At 36.1% G+C, this 17,365-nt stretch overlaps 4 protein-coding genes across 6 annotated transcripts in view; 2 read left to right on the top strand and 2 right to left on the bottom strand.

The window, feature by feature from the left end:
- The window catches only part of LOC132200442 (carbonic anhydrase-related protein 10-like), a 41,224-nt gene that overhangs the window by 20,499 nt on the left and 3,360 nt on the right, over window positions 1–17,365 (bottom strand). The window lies entirely within an intron of this gene.
- On the top strand, window positions 1,124–5,625 carry LOC132201408 (alpha-1-antiproteinase-like). The gene is made up of 14 exons (XM_059627565.1): window positions 1,124–1,237; window positions 1,306–1,485; window positions 1,547–1,751; window positions 1,816–2,030; window positions 2,091–2,276; window positions 2,335–2,470; window positions 2,537–2,594; window positions 3,955–4,078; window positions 4,133–4,312; window positions 4,367–4,571; window positions 4,633–4,844; window positions 4,895–5,080; window positions 5,153–5,288; window positions 5,354–5,625. The coding sequence occupies exons 1-14, from the start codon at window positions 1,181–1,183 to the stop codon at window positions 5,485–5,487; spliced, it is 2,214 nt and encodes a 737-aa protein (XP_059483548.1). The 5' UTR covers window positions 1,124–1,180; the 3' UTR covers window positions 5,488–5,625.
- On the top strand, window positions 6,171–8,180 carry LOC132199731 (phytanoyl-CoA dioxygenase, peroxisomal-like). Of its 2 annotated transcripts, XM_059624675.1 has the most exons (8): window positions 6,171–6,358; window positions 6,418–6,479; window positions 6,536–6,690; window positions 6,941–7,106; window positions 7,162–7,428; window positions 7,485–7,619; window positions 7,774–7,911; window positions 7,994–8,180. In XM_059624675.1, the coding sequence occupies exons 2-8, from the start codon at window positions 6,426–6,428 to the stop codon at window positions 8,045–8,047; spliced, it is 969 nt and encodes a 322-aa protein (XP_059480658.1). In that variant the 5' UTR covers window positions 6,171–6,358; window positions 6,418–6,425; the 3' UTR covers window positions 8,048–8,180. The 2 variants fall into 2 exon arrangements, with proteins under 2 accessions (XP_059480658.1, XP_059480657.1); XM_059624674.1 differs by having other exon boundaries at window positions 6,172–6,479.
- LOC132200261 (serpin B4-like) lies at window positions 11,623–13,352 on the bottom strand. Of its 2 annotated transcripts, none has more exons than XM_059625596.1 (7): window positions 13,237–13,352; window positions 12,999–13,178; window positions 12,726–12,930; window positions 12,454–12,614; window positions 12,195–12,380; window positions 11,999–12,137; window positions 11,623–11,936 (listed from the first exon to the last, which is right to left on the bottom strand). In XM_059625596.1, exons 1-7 carry the CDS (start codon window positions 13,312–13,314, stop codon window positions 11,809–11,811), a joined length of 1,077 nt encoding a protein of 358 aa, XP_059481579.1. In that variant the 5' UTR covers window positions 13,315–13,352; the 3' UTR covers window positions 11,623–11,808. The 2 variants fall into 2 exon arrangements, with proteins under 2 accessions (XP_059481579.1, XP_059481578.1); XM_059625595.1 differs by having other exon boundaries at window positions 11,624–11,936; window positions 12,454–12,668.

Below are 17,365 nucleotides of genomic sequence, written 5' to 3' on the forward strand. Positions count from 1 at the left end.
AAAATTTGCAATTCGCAGATGCGCGTCAAATCCTACTAACAAGTTAATCCGGAACATTTAAAGCACCCTTTGTCCTTTCTTCGTCCGCCAAAAGCAATTAAAGTCTCCAACGGCAATTACCCTAATCGACCCCACAACTTTGGAACGGCCGAAACCACTTGGCGTAATTGTGTTTGTGGAAAAAGATAATGCTCATTTTAGAGGCCGGTCGGTATACGGCGAGAGAACAAAACTCAAATCGTTCCCCAGTGGATTGTTTTGTCGGAATGTGCAGGGCAAAAAAAATAACACTGAGAGACTGAGAGAGACCAGAGCCCAGGTAAGGTACTACACAAAGAGCACAAATGTCGCTCCCCAAGGACGGGGAATTTGCACATGAAAGACAAGAAGCGCGGCGTTGAAAAAAGAATGAGATTCTCTTGGCGGAAAAGAAAAGAGAAAATTCAGTGCCCTCGCGGGCGATGATAATTTGATGACGTTCTCAATATCTCCCTTTCGCACACCCTTTTGCGTGCATGTGTCTGACGAGATGTACGCAAGCAAGGCCTCTTCTCTCTCCTTTGACTCGGCGCGCGAGAGCAAACACATTAAAGGCAACGTTAGAAATTCATAACTGCAGGCATCACCTGGAGTGCTCGGCTTACTTACCGCCGAGCCAAGGGAGGCGCGAGACTTTCGGCTCTTAGAGAATATTAATTAGGCTGAAATTCTCGGCAGGTGCGCGCATCTCTCAAAAAAGACGCGCCTCTCCACGCACAAGTTTGTTCCTCTCACCCGTATATTTTAATTTTGAGAACGTGCACGTCTGATTCCCTTTGAGAGCGGACGCAAGGGTTTTGTTTGCCCTCGTGTAATTGGACCCTAAACACATTTTGCCCATTCGCTTCGGCAACTTGTGCGAACATTCAATTCAGCTCACAAGAATGCATAATTCTTAATGTATGTAATTATGTTTTACAATAAAAATGTATTTTAAAGAGAGCAAAACCACTAGGATTTTTTTGCTCTGCGGTTTCATATCACATTTCCCGGCAAATATTGGTGTAAGTGTCACAAATTTTGGCGGGGGAAACACGCAATAACAAAATTTGAAGGTTGGAGAATTTCATGTGTTATCGGTTCCTTTAAATTTTGTATAAAAATCAGAGGGTGTCTGTCAGATAGCACACAATCATCAAACATGAGTTCTCCTGCTGTAAAATCGCCATTTGGCGCCTTTGGCATCAAACTATACAAGGTTAGTTTTAGATGCGCCGAATTATATAATATTTTTAGGAATTAATCAACACTCATTATACCAATAAGGTATTACAAGAGACTGAGGGAAATGTTGTGGCCTCTCCAATCAGTGCTTTTATTACCCTTGCCATGGCCCTTAACGGTGCTCGAGGAAAAACGGAAGCAGAGATGCTGCAAATACTTCAACTTCCTGCTAATAGAGAGGAAGTTGCAGATCTTTTCTATTCAGTCATCAATAGCTTGAAAGTAATATTTGATATACAAAAATTATTACATGGAAATAATTAATTTCGTATTAAAATTGAAGAACACAAAGGGCGTGGAAATGAAACTGGCAAACAAGGCCTACATTGATGATGATTTTGAAATAAAAATTGATTATGTTGCTACCCTGGTAAAGTCATTTTTAACAACTCTGGAAAGCGTCAACTTTAAAAACGCTGGTGCAACAACAAAAATTAATGACTGGGTTGCCGACGCTACTAACCAAAAAATTATAAACCTTTTTCCAGGTAAGTTATAGAAAACCTTTTCTATTTAAACAATAATTAATGTATACAACGGTTTTCAATTCAGAGCCATTAGACCTGACCACCAGACTTGTTCTTGTCAACGCTCTGTACTTCAAGGGCGACTGGAAAAATCCATTTGATAGGACCAAAACGACAACTGCCCCATTTAAATCGGCTCTTGGTGGCAATGTAGACGTGCAAATGATGTCACACAAAGCTAAATTTGTTTACAAAAAATTGGAACAATATGACGCACAACTCGTGGTTCTGCCATATGAAGTATGAAATAGTTAACAGCAAATTTTTCACCCTTATAATTATTGCAAACTAATATTATAGGGTGGAGAATTGAGCATGGTTATCATTTTGCCCAAAGAAGAAGATGGTTTGCCCAATTTGGAATCGAAACTGGGGGTGGAGGATTTGCCTACTCTGCTTGAAGGTGCCAAAGAGTCTCCAATTAATCTTTTGTTGCCCAGATTCAAAATTGAGAGCACCCATGACTTGAAAACAATCTCTCAAAAGGTTTGCAATCATAAATAGAATTAATGAAATTGATTTTCACAATTAATTTTATTAATAGCTTGGTTTGAAACTATTATTCGGAGGAACTGCTGACTTCAGTGGAATTACTGATGAAAAAGTGAATGTCGATTCATTTGTGCAAAAAGCTTATTTTGAGGTTAATGAAGAAGGCGCTGAGGGATCAGTATCAAGTGGTAATAGATTCTTCTCAATATTTATGATCACCATTAATTGATTATTAAATTTTCTACAACTCTTAGGAATTTCGTTCAATTTTAGAGCGGGCCTGCCTACAATGAACTGCAATCATCCGTTCTTGTACTTCGTATTATTCAACGGATCTTTCACTTTATTTGGAGGACGTGTAGCAACACCAGCCTAGTCAATGGCAAAATGGAAATACTGTATTGAATATTATTCTATGATATTATATGTACTACATATTTCAAATTTCTTTTCTTGTCCAATAAAATATTAATATTTTTTTAAATCACATAATAATATGTCATTTGCAATGAGAACGGTTTAATCACTATATCACGAATATTTTTGTGCGCGCTATCATAACAAGTGATATTAATTTAATTTTAAATAAAATGTTTCAACTGGCTATCATTTTATCATTGCATATTTTAAATGAAAATTTATAAACCGAGTTTTAATGCATACTCAAAAACACTAAATAAAGTATGTTTTCAATTATTGCCTTTCTGCAAGCCAGTATGTATTCAATATAGATGCAATAATGTTACTCTCACATAATGCTTACGGGTGGTCAGAAATATAAGTTTATTAGTAAAATAATTTTACTGCAAAATGTCAAAGAAATTAAAATAATATATAAGTGAGTGAGAAAAAAAAATTATTTGAATTTAAAAATACTTTCATTGAATATTATCACCCATAATATTTTTATTTTTATTAATCTTTTTTTAAATGTATTTTTAAATAATGGATATTATATAGTTTGAAAAAATAGCATGAAATTTACATTTTTTTAATTCCAAATAAAAAATTAATAAAATTTATTTTCATTTTTGCTAATATTAGTTTAATCTAATTATTTGCACATTGCTAGTTTGTTTTTTTCCACTCTCCCACCTTGCCTAATCGGATTTAAAACTCATGACACTCATGTTAATATATATTAAGGCTAAAATGTGCATAATTAATTGTATTTGGATTGCTTTCAAATTGGTGTATTGTTAGTTTTATACTGATAAAAGTTTGGTTAAAAGGTTTTTAAAAACAACATAACCGCTCAAAGATTGTTAGAACTTTTTGTGGCTTCACTCTTTTTCCTGACAAATTAAAGACACGGGTTGAGTGACCCCAAAACAAAAAATAGCCAGATAAGCTTCACAATAAAAACAAAATAAAATTTCAACATTATATGGCAATTAATTAGAACTAATATTTTGATGCTAGATAAATTAGTAATATTTTAAATTATTTTAAATAAGTACCATGCCTCAATGCGGGGAATAAGTAAAATATCAAACTAATGGTTATATCAGATTATATAATATTATAGGAATATTTTACAATGTAACAACAAATTCTATTGAGTAAGTTAAAAATACGGCTTTCTATGGTAATTTTTGTCATAGCCTATTTTAGAAACCAATGAAACCATACGCTTCTGGTTGAGTCTTTTTTTGCGGTTTTCCTTTAAAAGTCGCTTGACGTCTTCAGAGCACGTCCAGAAAGAAAAGGTTTTCTCTACTAAACCATCCTACTCGAATATGAGCTCTCCGGTACTGCAATCACCAATTAGTGGGTTTGGTATCAACTTCTACAAGGTTAGTTGTGAATATTAAAAATAAAAATTAAAAATTATTTTTTATTTTAATCAGACTTTGCAAGCTACAGAGGGAAATGTAGTTGCCTCACCCATCAGCGCATATATTGCGCTTGCCATGGCACTTATGGGTGCCCGAGGAGGTACCGAGACGGAGTTACGTCAAGCACTTCAACTTCCCTCTCAGAGAGATGAAGTTGAAAGATTTTTCTTTGAGACCATCAGTGGTTTAAAAGTAAACATTAACAAATATCCACGCAAAATCATAATTTTTTTTCTAATTATAAAGAACGCAAAGGAGGTGAAACTAAAACTGGCCAACAAGGCCTTCATTGCTAGTAATTTAGAGGTCAAACCGGATTACGTTTCATCCCTGGAAAAAAATTTTTTCACGACAATTGAAAGTATCGACTTTACCGCCCCTAAAGCGACTAAAAAAATTAATAACTGGATTGCATGGGCAACAAACCGAAAAATTTTAACACTTTTTGAAAGTGAGCATTAGATACAGATTGATTGAATAAAAATTTTAAATGATATATATTTAAAATATAGATGATTTGCCGCCAACCACCAAGCTGGTGCTCGTAAGTGCACTGTACTTTAAAGGAAAATGGAAACAAGCTTTTAGCAGATCACAAACTGAAACTGCCTCATTCAAATCAGCTGGTAGAAGTTTTAATGTGCAGATGATGTACCAGCAGGCAAAATTATTTTATAAAGAATTAGATCAGTATGATGCAAAACTGGTGATCCTTCCTTATGAGGTATTGAAAAAAATGTATTTCTTACAATGAAAAAAATATGTGATGTGTAGGGCGATGAAATGAGCATGGTTATAGTTTTGCCCAACAAAGAAGACGGCTTGGCAGAATTAGAAGGAAAACTTGGAAGAGGAGATTTGGCAGATTTAATTTCAGGTGTCAAAAGGTCCCTGCTTCAACTCTCAGTGCCCAGGTTTAAAATTGAGAGCACTCACGACCTGAAATCTCTGCTGCAAAAGGTTTTGAAGTTAATTTGCACTTTACGTAAAAATTAATTTAAAATACATTATTTTCTTTTATAAAATGATCAGAATGGCGTTAATTTGATATTTTCAAGAAATGCAAACTTCAGTGGAATTACGGATGAAAATGTGAGTGTCGATTCGATTATGCAAAAAGCTTTCATTGAGGTCAACGAAGAAGGCGCTGAGGCAGCAGCAGCAACTGGTAATAAATTTCAACTATTATTTTTAGCATAATAATTTTACAAAAATTATTCAAAAACCCTCAAGGAGTAACGTTTGTTGGACTGAGTGCACTGCAACCGAGGCAGGTCATTTTCAATTGTGACCATCCATTCTTGTACTTTGTACTATTCAAAAGGTCTTTCACTATATTTGGAGGACGTGTGACCAGCCCAGCCTAAACTTTAAAAAATCTCTTTTTAATTCAATTATTTGAAAACCAAGGTATTATAATTTAAATAAACAAAAAAAAGTATTAAATTTCTGTATTTTTTCAATGATTCTTAATTGACATCAACTTAGTGAAAGGTAAAATAAAAATTAATAATATTTAAACATTAAATTTTAATTTATAGGACTAAATCCTATTAAAATTTTTATTTATTTATTTATAAAATTTTGTCGTATTGTTAAAATTTATAAACTATAACTTTAATTAATAAATTAAATCTTACAAAGTTTTATTAATTACTTTTTGAATATAATTTTTATATAATTATTGTGCGTTTTTTTTTTAAAAATTCTCTCATCCATAGAATAATATTTTTAACAAATAAAAACATTATTATAAAACATTAAAAATGGATACTTAAAATAAAAATATTAAACTTTGTTTATATAATTTTTGTATTAGATTCTCACATAATGATATAGCCTACTTATGCATTGCAACAACATGCAGTGCAAGTGATGCGTTGTATTCGTAGTGCCCCCTCTCCGCCTTTCACTATTTTTTAACCCGTTCGCGCTGCTTTACTTTTTATTCGATAGATGCCGCATTGCTCATTGGAATGAATATTATTGTGTGGTAAGTATGGTCAGTCATATACGGTGCTCAGCTGCAGCTCACGCCTATTTTCCTATCTATCTGTGATGATTGTTGTTATGCGAGCTTCAAGTTTCTGAGATCAGATAATTTGTCGCGAAACGAATCAATTGTTGATACCGTTGTCAGAGAGAGCAACTGAAAGGCGCTGACAGCAAATCGCAAAGTCCATGAGTCCAGCGAGATTACAGCGTTCTTTAGATAAGCATCGATCAATATAAAAGCAGGTATACGTGATTTGTGCCAGGTTTTGTCCTTTACCATCTTTACTTTTCGAACGTGTCAGCTGGAAAAATGGCAACTGACCGGATTAAGACCATCCAGCGCCACTTGCTCGCTCCAAATCTGGTATTTATTTATTTCTATTTATTTATTTATGATTTTTATTTTTTTTCCTTCTTAAGTCCTTGAGACACACTGCTGCATTCGGTGGTCCAGGTCAGTTCCGCTACACCCTCGACAACCCGCTTCTCACTCCGCAACAGAGGGAGTTTTACGAGATCAATGGATACATTGTCATTCCAAATGTTGTCAAGCCTCAGCTCATGGAAGCTTGCTCGTAAGTGCTTTTTTATGATTCTGTACTCTCTGTGCAATATTTAGGTCCATTATCAGAAGGAATTCAATATCAAACAATAACAAAGTCATTTGAATTTTTAACAATAAGGAACAAAGTCCAAAAGCAAAAATATAAATGCGCATATTTTAATTAAATAGAGATAAGATATGTATAAAAAAGAACATTTAACCTTCGTTATGAAAATTTTATTGAAATATTATAATTAAAATTTAATTTATTAAAAATTCAGGCGGAGATTTATTGACCTGTGCGAAGGGAAATTTGACAAGGGTTCGATGACTATGATGAAAGACGTGTCTCTTATGGAAAGAGGCGCCACTGGGGAGAACCTTTACAATAAGGTGCAGGACATTGCCTTTGATGACGTTTTCTCTCAGTACATCCTGCACCCAAGAGTAAAAAATAAATAAAACAAATGCAAAAACAAATTATCATTTAAAATATTGGCAGCTGCTCGATTATGTCGAGTGCTTCACTGGTCCCAACGTTATGGCCATGCACACCATGTTGATTAACAAACCCCCCGATTCCGGTGCCATGACCTCCCGTCACCCCCTGCACCAGGACTTGCATTACTTCCCCTTCAGACCGGCCGACAGAATCGTGGCCGCCTGGACGGCCATGGAACCCGTCACCCCTGACAATGGGTGCTTGGTTGTATTGCCTGGCTCGCATCGCAAGGGCGTTCTCTACCAGCATGAGTACCCTGAGTGGGAGGTCAGAATATTTGTTGAACTTTTAAATATGAGGCTAAATTCCTTGATTTTTTTAAGGGTGGAGTCAATAAATTCTATCACGGAATTCGTGGATTCGAAGACGAACCATTGCTCTTGCTTCCCATGAACCCTGGCGACACTGTCTTCTTCCACCCCTTGATCATTCATGGTTCTGGAGCAAACGTGACAAAGGTATTTATTTTTTAACTATAAATAATTCAAGTACCAAAATGTGATGGTGGAATAACATATTTTTATATTTTATCCTCAATGCAGATCAAATGCGTTTTATCAGAAATAAGTGTCACAAGTATAAATGAATAATTAACAAGAAAAAAAATTACAGGGATTCCGCAAAGCTATTTCTTGTCATTATGCAGCCTCCGAATGTGAATATATTGATGTCAAGGGCACGTCCCAGGAAAATATCGCAATTGAGATTGAGGGTTTGCTTAAAAAGAGAGGACTCGAGGCTGATTACAATGTAAGAAGCTGATTTTTTTGTTTTTCATTTTAAATTAAATTTAAAATTTATATTTATTATAACCAATAAAATTTTATTCCAGTCTCTTTGGCATTACCGTAGCCGTCTTGCAAGAGGCGTTTCTGTCAACTTATAAAAATCCAGCTGGTTTTTTCTTTGAGGAGAAATACCTTTTCTCGCTACTACTACACATGTTACCTAATTAATTGTTAAATTTTCTTGGCTGTGGATATAATTTCCAATAAAATGTTCACTTATCATTTGCATAATTGCCAGAATAAAATTTCCTCTGCCCACCCAGGGCTGTAGAGAGGCCAAATAAATTGTCCTATACAACCAGCACGCGGGCGACTCTCCAAAGCACCCTATTCAGATCGGCGCGTGTGGGCGGGCGGGCGAGCGACAAAATGAATTGTGTGCGGACACACGCTCGCCCACTTGTACCTACAACTAATTAAACCGACTTAATATCTGAGCCCTAATAAAAGGTACGCGTCCTATTACATTGTCGGCCAGCGTCCGTCATATTTTAAAGCAACCCGCAATACTGTGGCTTTGCCTTATCCCAGCCGAGAGTTTTTGTTTGTCAGTCGGCAAGCATGAGCACGTGTGGTCGATCCCACCGTGGGTTTGCTTTATTTATGCGCCAAATGAAAAGGGATGAAACCGAGCTGGCCCTTTGATTGTACGAATCTAGCTACGGTCCGGGCAAACAAATGTCTTGGCGTGTTTCATTAATTTGCTCACTTTTCCTTTTGAATTTGTATATCAAAAGCAGCTCCAGACCAGTTTTTGAGCCACTTGTTAAACATGAAAAAAAAAAATAAAAAAATAAAAGGAGATGGTTTTCTTTGGGGAAAGGAGACTTCACAAGAACCAACTGACAGTGGAGGTTCGACGCGGAATAAATTACGGAAAAGTGACGCTCACATAAATTCAGAGCTCGTTCTTCGTCTGGGGCAAAAGGGATGATTTTCTGCCAGTGTTAAATTTCAAAAGTCAGCCTGATCAAATCCATCTGACATTTCCAGTCGGGAAAGCAGAGAGACGGGCGCAAGTGTAGCAGAATTTAATTTCCCAGCGCCGGCCGGCCGGGCTGTGCTTTTTGTGACTGCTGGCTTGTCGGTCGGTCGGTCTCTCGGGGTCTCTTTTCTCTGAGAACTGGCACACGTGCTCCTCAGATTTGGGAATCAAACACGCCTGCGAGCAGACGAGACGCAATATTTGTTTATGGCTCTTGTTGCCTTCCATCATCACAACAAACACGGACCAAAGTCAACAATTAAAATACCTGCCTGCCTCTTCCTGATTCGTCCTAGGCACGTTCAACGCTCGGCAATAAAAAAGATTCAGCGAAGGCTCGAAAACCAATCGAGTGCCGATACTCGCCACGATAAATATTGCTTTACGTCAAGAGGCAGGGTGCAGAATAAGGGCTGGGGGTGAAAATAAATAATGGCAGCGTGTGCGAATTTAGATAAGGGTGGAGAAATAATCAAAATTCTACTAAAAAAATCAACACGGAAAATTTTCCACTTTTTTCTTGTTTAAATTTTTTTACATCGATCAATTTGTTTTAATTAAATGGGATGAGGTATAAATTTTTATGTGCAAAAGATGTATTTTCAGTGTTTTTTTTCCTTTTCATTTTATTTCTGTCTGTTTTTAGAGTAAGTAATTTGGCTTCAGTATGATGAAATTGTGCTTTCTGTGAACAGAGCAAAATTAAAAATACAACAGCTCTGGAGGTGAACCACACATAAATCTCGCGACCCGCAGAACAATTTCCCTGCTTTTTTTCTATTCCCGCAGACAAGGTGTCCATCAAGCTTTCGCCCAGCTTAATCTGGAAAACACATCTCTTTTCCCACTTTCCCACGCGTCTTTCCCGCTTTTTGCATTTTTTCGCCTGGCGTTTTGCATCTGGCGAGCACTCTCGGGGCCAAAGCCGCGCATAAATTTAATGAAATCCCGCTCCTCGATTTATCCCCTGCATTTGCTCTGCGCCGCAAAAGCATTTTCACCCGCACACACCTACGGCCCTCTTTTTGTCACGACGAACCGCTCTAGCTAAATTGTAGCTGCGAAAAACCTTGTCTCGACGACCCTCCCGCCTGAATCTCTTTCTAGGAAATGTGCTCTGACGTCAAAATTTTCTGCAGTGAATGAACGAAGAAATTTTTACTTGGAATTTTAAAAAGTTATAAGTTTTACTATATGGAACATATTTTATGGGAAATGTCAGAATTAGAGAAGAACTATTAAGCAGCAAAAATTCCAATTAAAATACCGCACTTAGTAACTATAAATAAGTTCCTACGTCTGATAAGTACATTTTATATTGTACAGTAAGCACCATTGTTTTAAATAATATTGCAGATTTCTTATTACTGATAAAAAATTCTTCATTGATTTTCTGCATAACATTTGTTTTGAAGAGACATTAAATGATTCTAAATATAATATGAAATTTTTTTAAAATTTTCAAACTTTATTTATATAAAAACACATTAATTTAATTTAATCTTTAAAAAATATAAAATGAACTAAAAATTTGCTGTGGAGATAAATCATCTAAAAAAATAATTTTAATTATTTAAAATTTTTTCTAACTATTGCATCCTTATATAAGTTAAAAGAAATTATGCACTTGTAAACTTGACTTGTTTCTTTGTTAAAAAACTTTGCACCGTAACTTGAAATAGCAGAAGTCAAACTCCACAAAAAATGACAGACGCAATAATACCCTCATCGCTTCTTCACATTGCGGAGCGCGCAGCTTTTTTGGGCTGTTCTCCTTTCCCGGCACGAATTCGCATACACATTCACGTGCATGTGTGTAGGGCCTTGCCGCTCTCTCGCAGCTCTTTGCCGTCGACATTCCGTAATTTTATTTGCTGCTTTATTTTTTTTATTCTTACGGGCTCTTGCCAGCAGCGGTACAAACGGTTTGAATTTTAAAATATGTACTCTCCGGCTGCCTTTTCGCAGCCGGCGCGCCTCTGTTATTACAAACATAATAAAAGAGAGCGTGTGCGCGCTCTCTCACAAAAGTTAAAGTGCTATAGTTGGTTACTTTGTTTGATGGCGAAAGAGAGCGGCGGCGGCGGCAGGCCGTCGTTGTTGAATGTGTGCAGACACCGTAATTAAAGCTCTGCAGTTAGAGAGATTTAATTTTCATGAAAGTATCTGCGCCCATTGTTGGTCCTTGAAGAAAAACGCGTGAGTGAGCAGCAGAGGCTTCGCGTCTTGGGCGGGATTTTTGTTATTGTTCCCAGGCAGTCCTTGCTTTGAATTCGAAATAATTCACAGACCGCCACTCGTTCCCGACGGGAAAAAAGAGTGAGTGGGAGACAAAGGAGGCGCTACGTGCCTCGCGCGGAATGAGTGTATTTCTGTCGACCGTCTGGAACAATGCCTCTGGATTTGAGACTTTCTTTCGACTTTGCGCATTAAACTTTGAACAAATAAATGCTCAAGACTTTGGCACCAATGCATATTTATACTCTTTATATATAATCACTTGGTGCTCTTTAGTTTGATAAACTTCATCAATTTCACTCCAGTCGATCAAAAAGTTTCGATGAATTCTGGTGTTCCAAGTTTTCATTGTTATTCAGATCATTAAATATCCATTTAATTCTTGGCATTCTCAAAATTTCTTAGTAAAGTATACTTAATCTTCAATATATATTTATTATTATTTCAACCCACGGCAGATATTATATTTTTGTTGTTACAAATATAGTGTTACAAAAAATAAAACTTAATCCAATTCAACTTAATCCAAACGATATTTTGATTTAAAAAATACATAAGGTTAAATATATATGCCTTTATTGACATAAATTTCTGAAAGATGTTTTCACTTATATTATTTTTTCTTCATCATTAGTCTTAGTTCAATGTAGGCAAGGAAACTCTTCCGCCAAAGAGACTGAATTGGCCACGATAGGCTACAAAGTAGAGAAACGGATGCTTGCAGCAAAATCTGACATCTGCCCCTGAGCGCTCAAACGATCCTCCTTGAAATTTATTAAAGCGATTGATAGAAAATTAATTTGTGAGAAATTTCTTTTCTCCATACCAGAAGCCGCAGCGGCTTCTGTGCCTTCTTCGTTTACTTCAATGAACGCCTTTTGGACCATGCGAGTCAAAGACAATTTCTCATTTTTTGAAATGCCGGAATAATCAGCACTACCTTCAAAAAGGAATTCTAGTCCCATCTGGTTATAATATAATATATTTTTTGAATTTGTATTAAAAAAACAATAAAAGAATACCAGGGCAAGATAAGGGCCTAGTTCTATGGTAGTCTCCGTTTTGAATTTAGGCAAGAATAGTTCAACGTCTGTAGAATTAGCGTCCTTTAAGATTTCCCTCAGTTCTACAGCTCCGAGTTTCTTTTCCAGCTCTTCCAGCCCATCAGGTTTGTTCGGCAACATTATCACCATGCTTATATCACCGCCCTTTGAACCATATTTATGCGTATTGTAAGCAATCTTGGCAAATAGTTAAGGGAGTAAAAAAAATGAATTATACCGCATAAGGCAGAACAAGAGCCTGTGCGTCATAGTCCTGCATGTGGGTATGCACAAAGGCACCTCTTTGGTACATCATTGGGACTTTCACGGGGCTCTTTGAACCAGGGTGAAAATCGGCCGAGTAAGTTTCTTCGGGGTCAAAAGGACTGGCCCATTTGCCTTTGAAGTAAATAGCGTTTACCAAAACCAGTCTCGTATTTACATCAAACGGTTCTATAATTTTTTAATTCAACAATTTTATTTATAATTCTAATAAATCCATATCTATACCATCAAATAGTTTTACAATTTTATCCATTGTTCTATTTTTGACCCAAGAGTTAATTTTGTCCGTCGCATCTTCAAGGGCAAAATTCAGGTTCTCCGCTTCAGCAAAGAATGATTTTTGGAGAACAGAATAGTACTCCTCCAAAATGTCTAGACCGTCAGCCACAAATGCTTTGTTGGCCAAAGACAGCTCGACGTTTTGAATATCCTGTTTATTATATAATTAGTTATTTAATTTTTGCTTGAAACAAAGCTTTATTTTCATAAAATTTTCACCTTCAAAAGATTTGAAACATGCAGAAATAATTCCGCAGCACAAGCACCGTCCTCAGGAAGTTTCAATTTTTGCGCTAATTGAACTTTTGTGCAGCCCTTAACACCAGCATGGATCATGCCAAGTGCAAACATGCAGCTCAGTGGTGATGCGATTACATTTCCATCTATCTTAGTCAAGACCTGCAATTTTGTTTCAACTTTGAATGGTAATGGAATTTAACAAATTTGGTCACCTAACCTTGTAAAAGTCCCGGCCAAAGGAGTTTAAAACGGCAAAATCAGACGAGTTTCTCAGAACTTGCCCGTCGCATGCCATGGTATCTAAGCGATAATTGTATGTGTGATAAAATTCAAGTCTTATATTACTTGGCGTAAACTTTGAAACCGCAAGGTCTTTCCATGTCCTGTTATTGCTCAACATTTTATAATATGATGTGTGGTTTTTAAATAATGTGATAAGCACAACACAAGTTTATATACTAGCTGAGAAGGTTAAAAGGTGAAGGCGACAAATTTTTATTTTTTGATTGCCTGCTACCATCAACATCAACCAAATTTCCCTCTAAAAAATTTAAATTATTTTCAACTTAATTTAAATATACAATTTAGTTCCAATGGAATAATCATAATTCGTTAGTTATTATAAGTGTCTAAAGTTTTAATTTTTTTTTGTAACATCTTGAGTAAAATAATAATTAAAATATGTATTATAAAATGCAAAATAATTTCCATACTCTGCAAACCTCTTTGCCTTTTTTGCTATTAAAAACTGAAAACACTAACTTGTGGTTTCCTCCTTTTTCAAACCGGTATTATGTATTGTAAAACCATAACCAAGGACACATACATGAAAGACAATAATAAAATTTGATCGGCAAGAGGGTATAATTTAATTGGGTATTAATAGAATAAATCATTCAAACGATTTTGACTATTTACAAAAAAAAAGTTAATAATAATATTTTTGAGCAAAATGATAATAATCTTTCTCTGTGCCCAACGTCGACCTCCCGCCAAGCAAAAAGCAGAATAATCGGAGATAATGATAATACGCGCGCCGCATAAACACTCGGCACGAACTCGTTGGCCGTGTGTCTGCCAGGGTTGGCGCCCCTCAAAGACTGAAGTGAGCAAAACACGCCGCGCGCGCTCGCCTAATGAAGTCCTCGGGGCTGCACCTCTGTGGATGGATTTATGCTCCAGTTACCTCTTTCCCGACCGACCATCTTGCACGGCCGGCGTGCAATTTGCATTGCCCAACAAGCATAAATGTTAGTTGCGAGCGCTTGCTCTGCCTTTTTCCTCCGTAAGGCAAAACTCGCCAGAGTACTCTGCAAATACTCCGTGTTTTATTTGCAGAGTTCAAATTAATTTTGTTCTTTTGTATTTTAATTAAAGTTAAATCACTCTCTACGTCTGCTGCTGTTAAAAAAAAATATTTTGTAATGTGATGTACACAATAAGTTTTCCATAAATTTAAAAATGAGAATACAATCATGAAAATAAATAAATTATAAAGAAATTGGTTGAAAATTAATTTCATCACGCAAGCATACAATACAATATGGAGCATTGACAGACAAACGCATCAATAACACGAGCAAACGTCTAATAAACCATTCCAAAAGAGCGGCAGCATTGTTACGACTGTGGTGGCATCGTCATTAATTACACGGGTGGATTAATTAATAATCCATAGTGGAATGCGACCGGCGACACATTCCAACGCTCGCTTTCGAAAGCATTCCTTGTTTCTCCAACAACGGTCCGCATCGATTTTTCCATTAAAAAGTATATACCTGCGGAGGCTGGAACAAGCGCCGAATTCCGTGTCTAATTACGCGGCTCCCAGCCACCGCATTTATAAATTTTGATTCCATACATCGAAGTTGGAATGCAGAGTCGGATCTATCTTTCAAAGGGGTCCCGAAATACATGTATTTATTTGCCATAAAGGGAATGTCGACAATCTGCTTGATTTTCATGCTCGGCGGGCAGGTATAACCGACCGTCCGACCACTTTACTGCGCGCTTTGTTTGGCAGAGTCGAGAGTGCAACCTCAAGTGGGCGAGATATTCTCGGAACATATCCATACTTGGCGATGGTGCTCTTTACTGTAGACTGGCCGTCAGAATATAAGATAATGCGAGCAAGCGAATTTCCATAGAAAACTCAACTAGGTCATTGGAAAATTGATACGATTTGTATGTATAATACAGAGATGGCTTGTAGAGCACACTTGAAAAATAATGATCATTATAAAAATCTTCCCTTCTACATCTCAGACAGGAAAATTCCAATCGTAACAAAATAGAAAAATCAGATGATAATATTTTTCCAGATAGTATAATCCCATTATTTTATTACAAAAAAACCATTATTATTATGTCCGACAGTTTGATAAAGAACAAATCTAAACTTTTCCGGCCAGCTTAACAAGCCAGTTGATTTTTTTTACGTGATTTTCTTCTAGCTGCTATAGCAAGCATAGTACAAAGCTCTGTCTTTTGCACACTTTTCTCGTTTCGGTAATTCCGTGCCGAGGCTGCGAAGCAAATCTCTCCACTCAAAGCCCCGTCGGGCGAGAGGCGCAAGGGTGTGTATGTATCCAAGTATCGAAAAGAGGCTTTGGAAAACCCGATTCCTTTCACGGCGCCGTCCAATTCTGCTCGAATAATTGAAATAAAACTTTTTTAAGCCGCGGCAAAACATTGTTCAAGCCTCTTTCTTTCTCTCACTCTTTTTCGGCGCGGAAAGGAAAGTTTATTCTCCACTTTATCGCCGGCAGCAGAACGAGCGGGATGATGACGGCGTGTGTTCTCTATAGCGATTAAATAAGAGCTGCAGAAGAAAGAGTGTTTGAAAGAAATATATCGCCAGGCGCCACTAACACACACGCTTGCAGTGTGAAATATTTAACCAGATAAAGTGCCTTGTTATACCCCGACTGGCCGATAAATTTCCACACCCCGGCAGATTATCACAGCGCAAATCTGCCACGTCGGCGCTTAAATTCTGTCGCCACTAATGGAGGAAAACTATTATTTCTCTCCTTTCCGTGTGTTTCATTAAGGGAGATTTTTCACGGTCGCTGCATTAATAATCCGGCATTGCTTAGCATAAAAGACTATTTATATAATTCTGGTGTGTCATTAGCAGTGTAGTATATATTCGGTTGATACAATTTTGGGAGCTCGCATATTATAACTAATCCTAGCACAGCGCACAGATCGTTAAACTAATTACTGCTTGTCAAAAGTGACAGCTGAAACAATTCATGTGGATTTGGCCTGCATACGTGTGTACAGATCGCATAAAATTATCTTTTCATGACCCATTTTCGGAGCCAAACTATTGTGGTTAGAGACCATTATTTTATACGTTTCCGCCCAGCGAATTATTATTTTATTCAGACTATGGTCATGGATTTTCAATTATTCACCTCTAGCGGATTGACAGCAATGGTTTCTAAACAATGGAAGCTTATTCAATTTAACATTCCGATAATAGCTAAAATTCAAAGGCCTAAAAACCGTTAAACAAAACAAAATATAAAAAATTTTAAAAATATAAATTTAGAGCACTCAAGCAGACAGTTTTAACACTGTTCAAAAGACATTACATAGAGTATTTACAGAGAGAATTGAATATTAATAAAATAACTTTCTTGGTGTTTTTGAACTTTTTAACAAAATTAAAAAATAAAATAACAGGAAGGCTTAACTTTGATAGTATGAATTAGGATATAAGTATTATATGTTTATGTGATGCAAAAATAGGTTCACCAAGCTAAAAAAAAAAATACGTAATAATAATAAATAACAATGTTCATAAATTTTTAAAATATATTCATATATTGAGCTGAAAAAAAATTATGCCTTCAGAGCAATAATTAGATCTTTTCATCACGTTTTATTTTTTCTTATATAAATTAATATTTTTATTTTAAATTTGTTTGAATCTGCATGGTTATAATTTATCATATAGTTCTTGCATAATGTTATTCCAAAATATTTTTTTTTTCAATTTATATTCACTCTTTATATTGATATACTATACTACACTAAACTATTCACATATCACATTTGAATAAGTCACGTAATAAAATAGCCATGAGGACCAATAAACCACTTTTGGAAAAATAATATATTGTAATTATATAGATAATTATACATTAATATAGAAAAGCTGTCAGCTAATAATATCTCAATTAAAAAAAAAAAGCAGAAAAGATTTTCGTATCAAGAAATATTATCAATAAAAATTGTGCGCCATTAGTTTTGGTTACAAATGTAACCATTTTTGTGTGTGCCTACATTTTCACAGCTAATTGCATCATCAAAATTTTGAATGCCTATTCAGAAAA

This window comes from Neocloeon triangulifer, unplaced genomic scaffold (genome assembly GCF_031216515.1).
Source record: "Neocloeon triangulifer isolate White Clay Creek 2 clone unplaced genomic scaffold, ASM3121651v1 ptg000014l, whole genome shotgun sequence".
NCBI classification, from domain to species: Eukaryota; Metazoa; Arthropoda; class Insecta; order Ephemeroptera; family Baetidae; genus Neocloeon; species Neocloeon triangulifer.

Coding starts and splice junctions, on each gene's coding strand:
- LOC132201408 (XM_059627565.1), top strand. CDS start 1,181: ATGAGTTCTCCTGCTGTAAAATCGCCATTTGGCGCCTTTGGCATCAAA. Junction 2,595..3,954: donor AACTGCAATCATCCGTTCTT/GTACTTCGTATT, acceptor TTCCTTTAAAAG/TCGCTTGACGTCTTCAGAGC. Junction 4,845..4,894: donor TGGTGATCCTTCCTTATGAG/GTATTGAAAAAA, acceptor TGTGATGTGTAG/GGCGATGAAATGAGCATGGT.
- LOC132199731 (XM_059624675.1), top strand. CDS start 6,426: ATGGCAACTGACCGGATTAAGACCATCCAGCGCCACTTGCTCGCTCCA. Junction 6,691..6,940: donor CAGCTCATGGAAGCTTGCTC/GTAAGTGCTTTT, acceptor TTAAAAATTCAG/GCGGAGATTTATTGACCTGT. Junction 7,107..7,161: donor AGTACATCCTGCACCCAAGA/GTAAAAAATAAA, acceptor AAATATTGGCAG/CTGCTCGATTATGTCGAGTG.
- LOC132200261 (XM_059625595.1), bottom strand. CDS start 13,314: ATGGCATGCGACGGGCAAGTTCTGAGAAACTCGTCTGATTTTGCCGTT. Junction 12,931..12,998: donor ATGTTTCAAATCTTTTGAAG/GTGAAAATTTTA, acceptor TATAATAAACAG/GATATTCAAAACGTCGAGCT. Junction 12,381..12,453: donor CTCTTGTTCTGCCTTATGCG/GTATAATTCATT, acceptor TATGGTTCAAAG/GGCGGTGATATAAGCATGGT.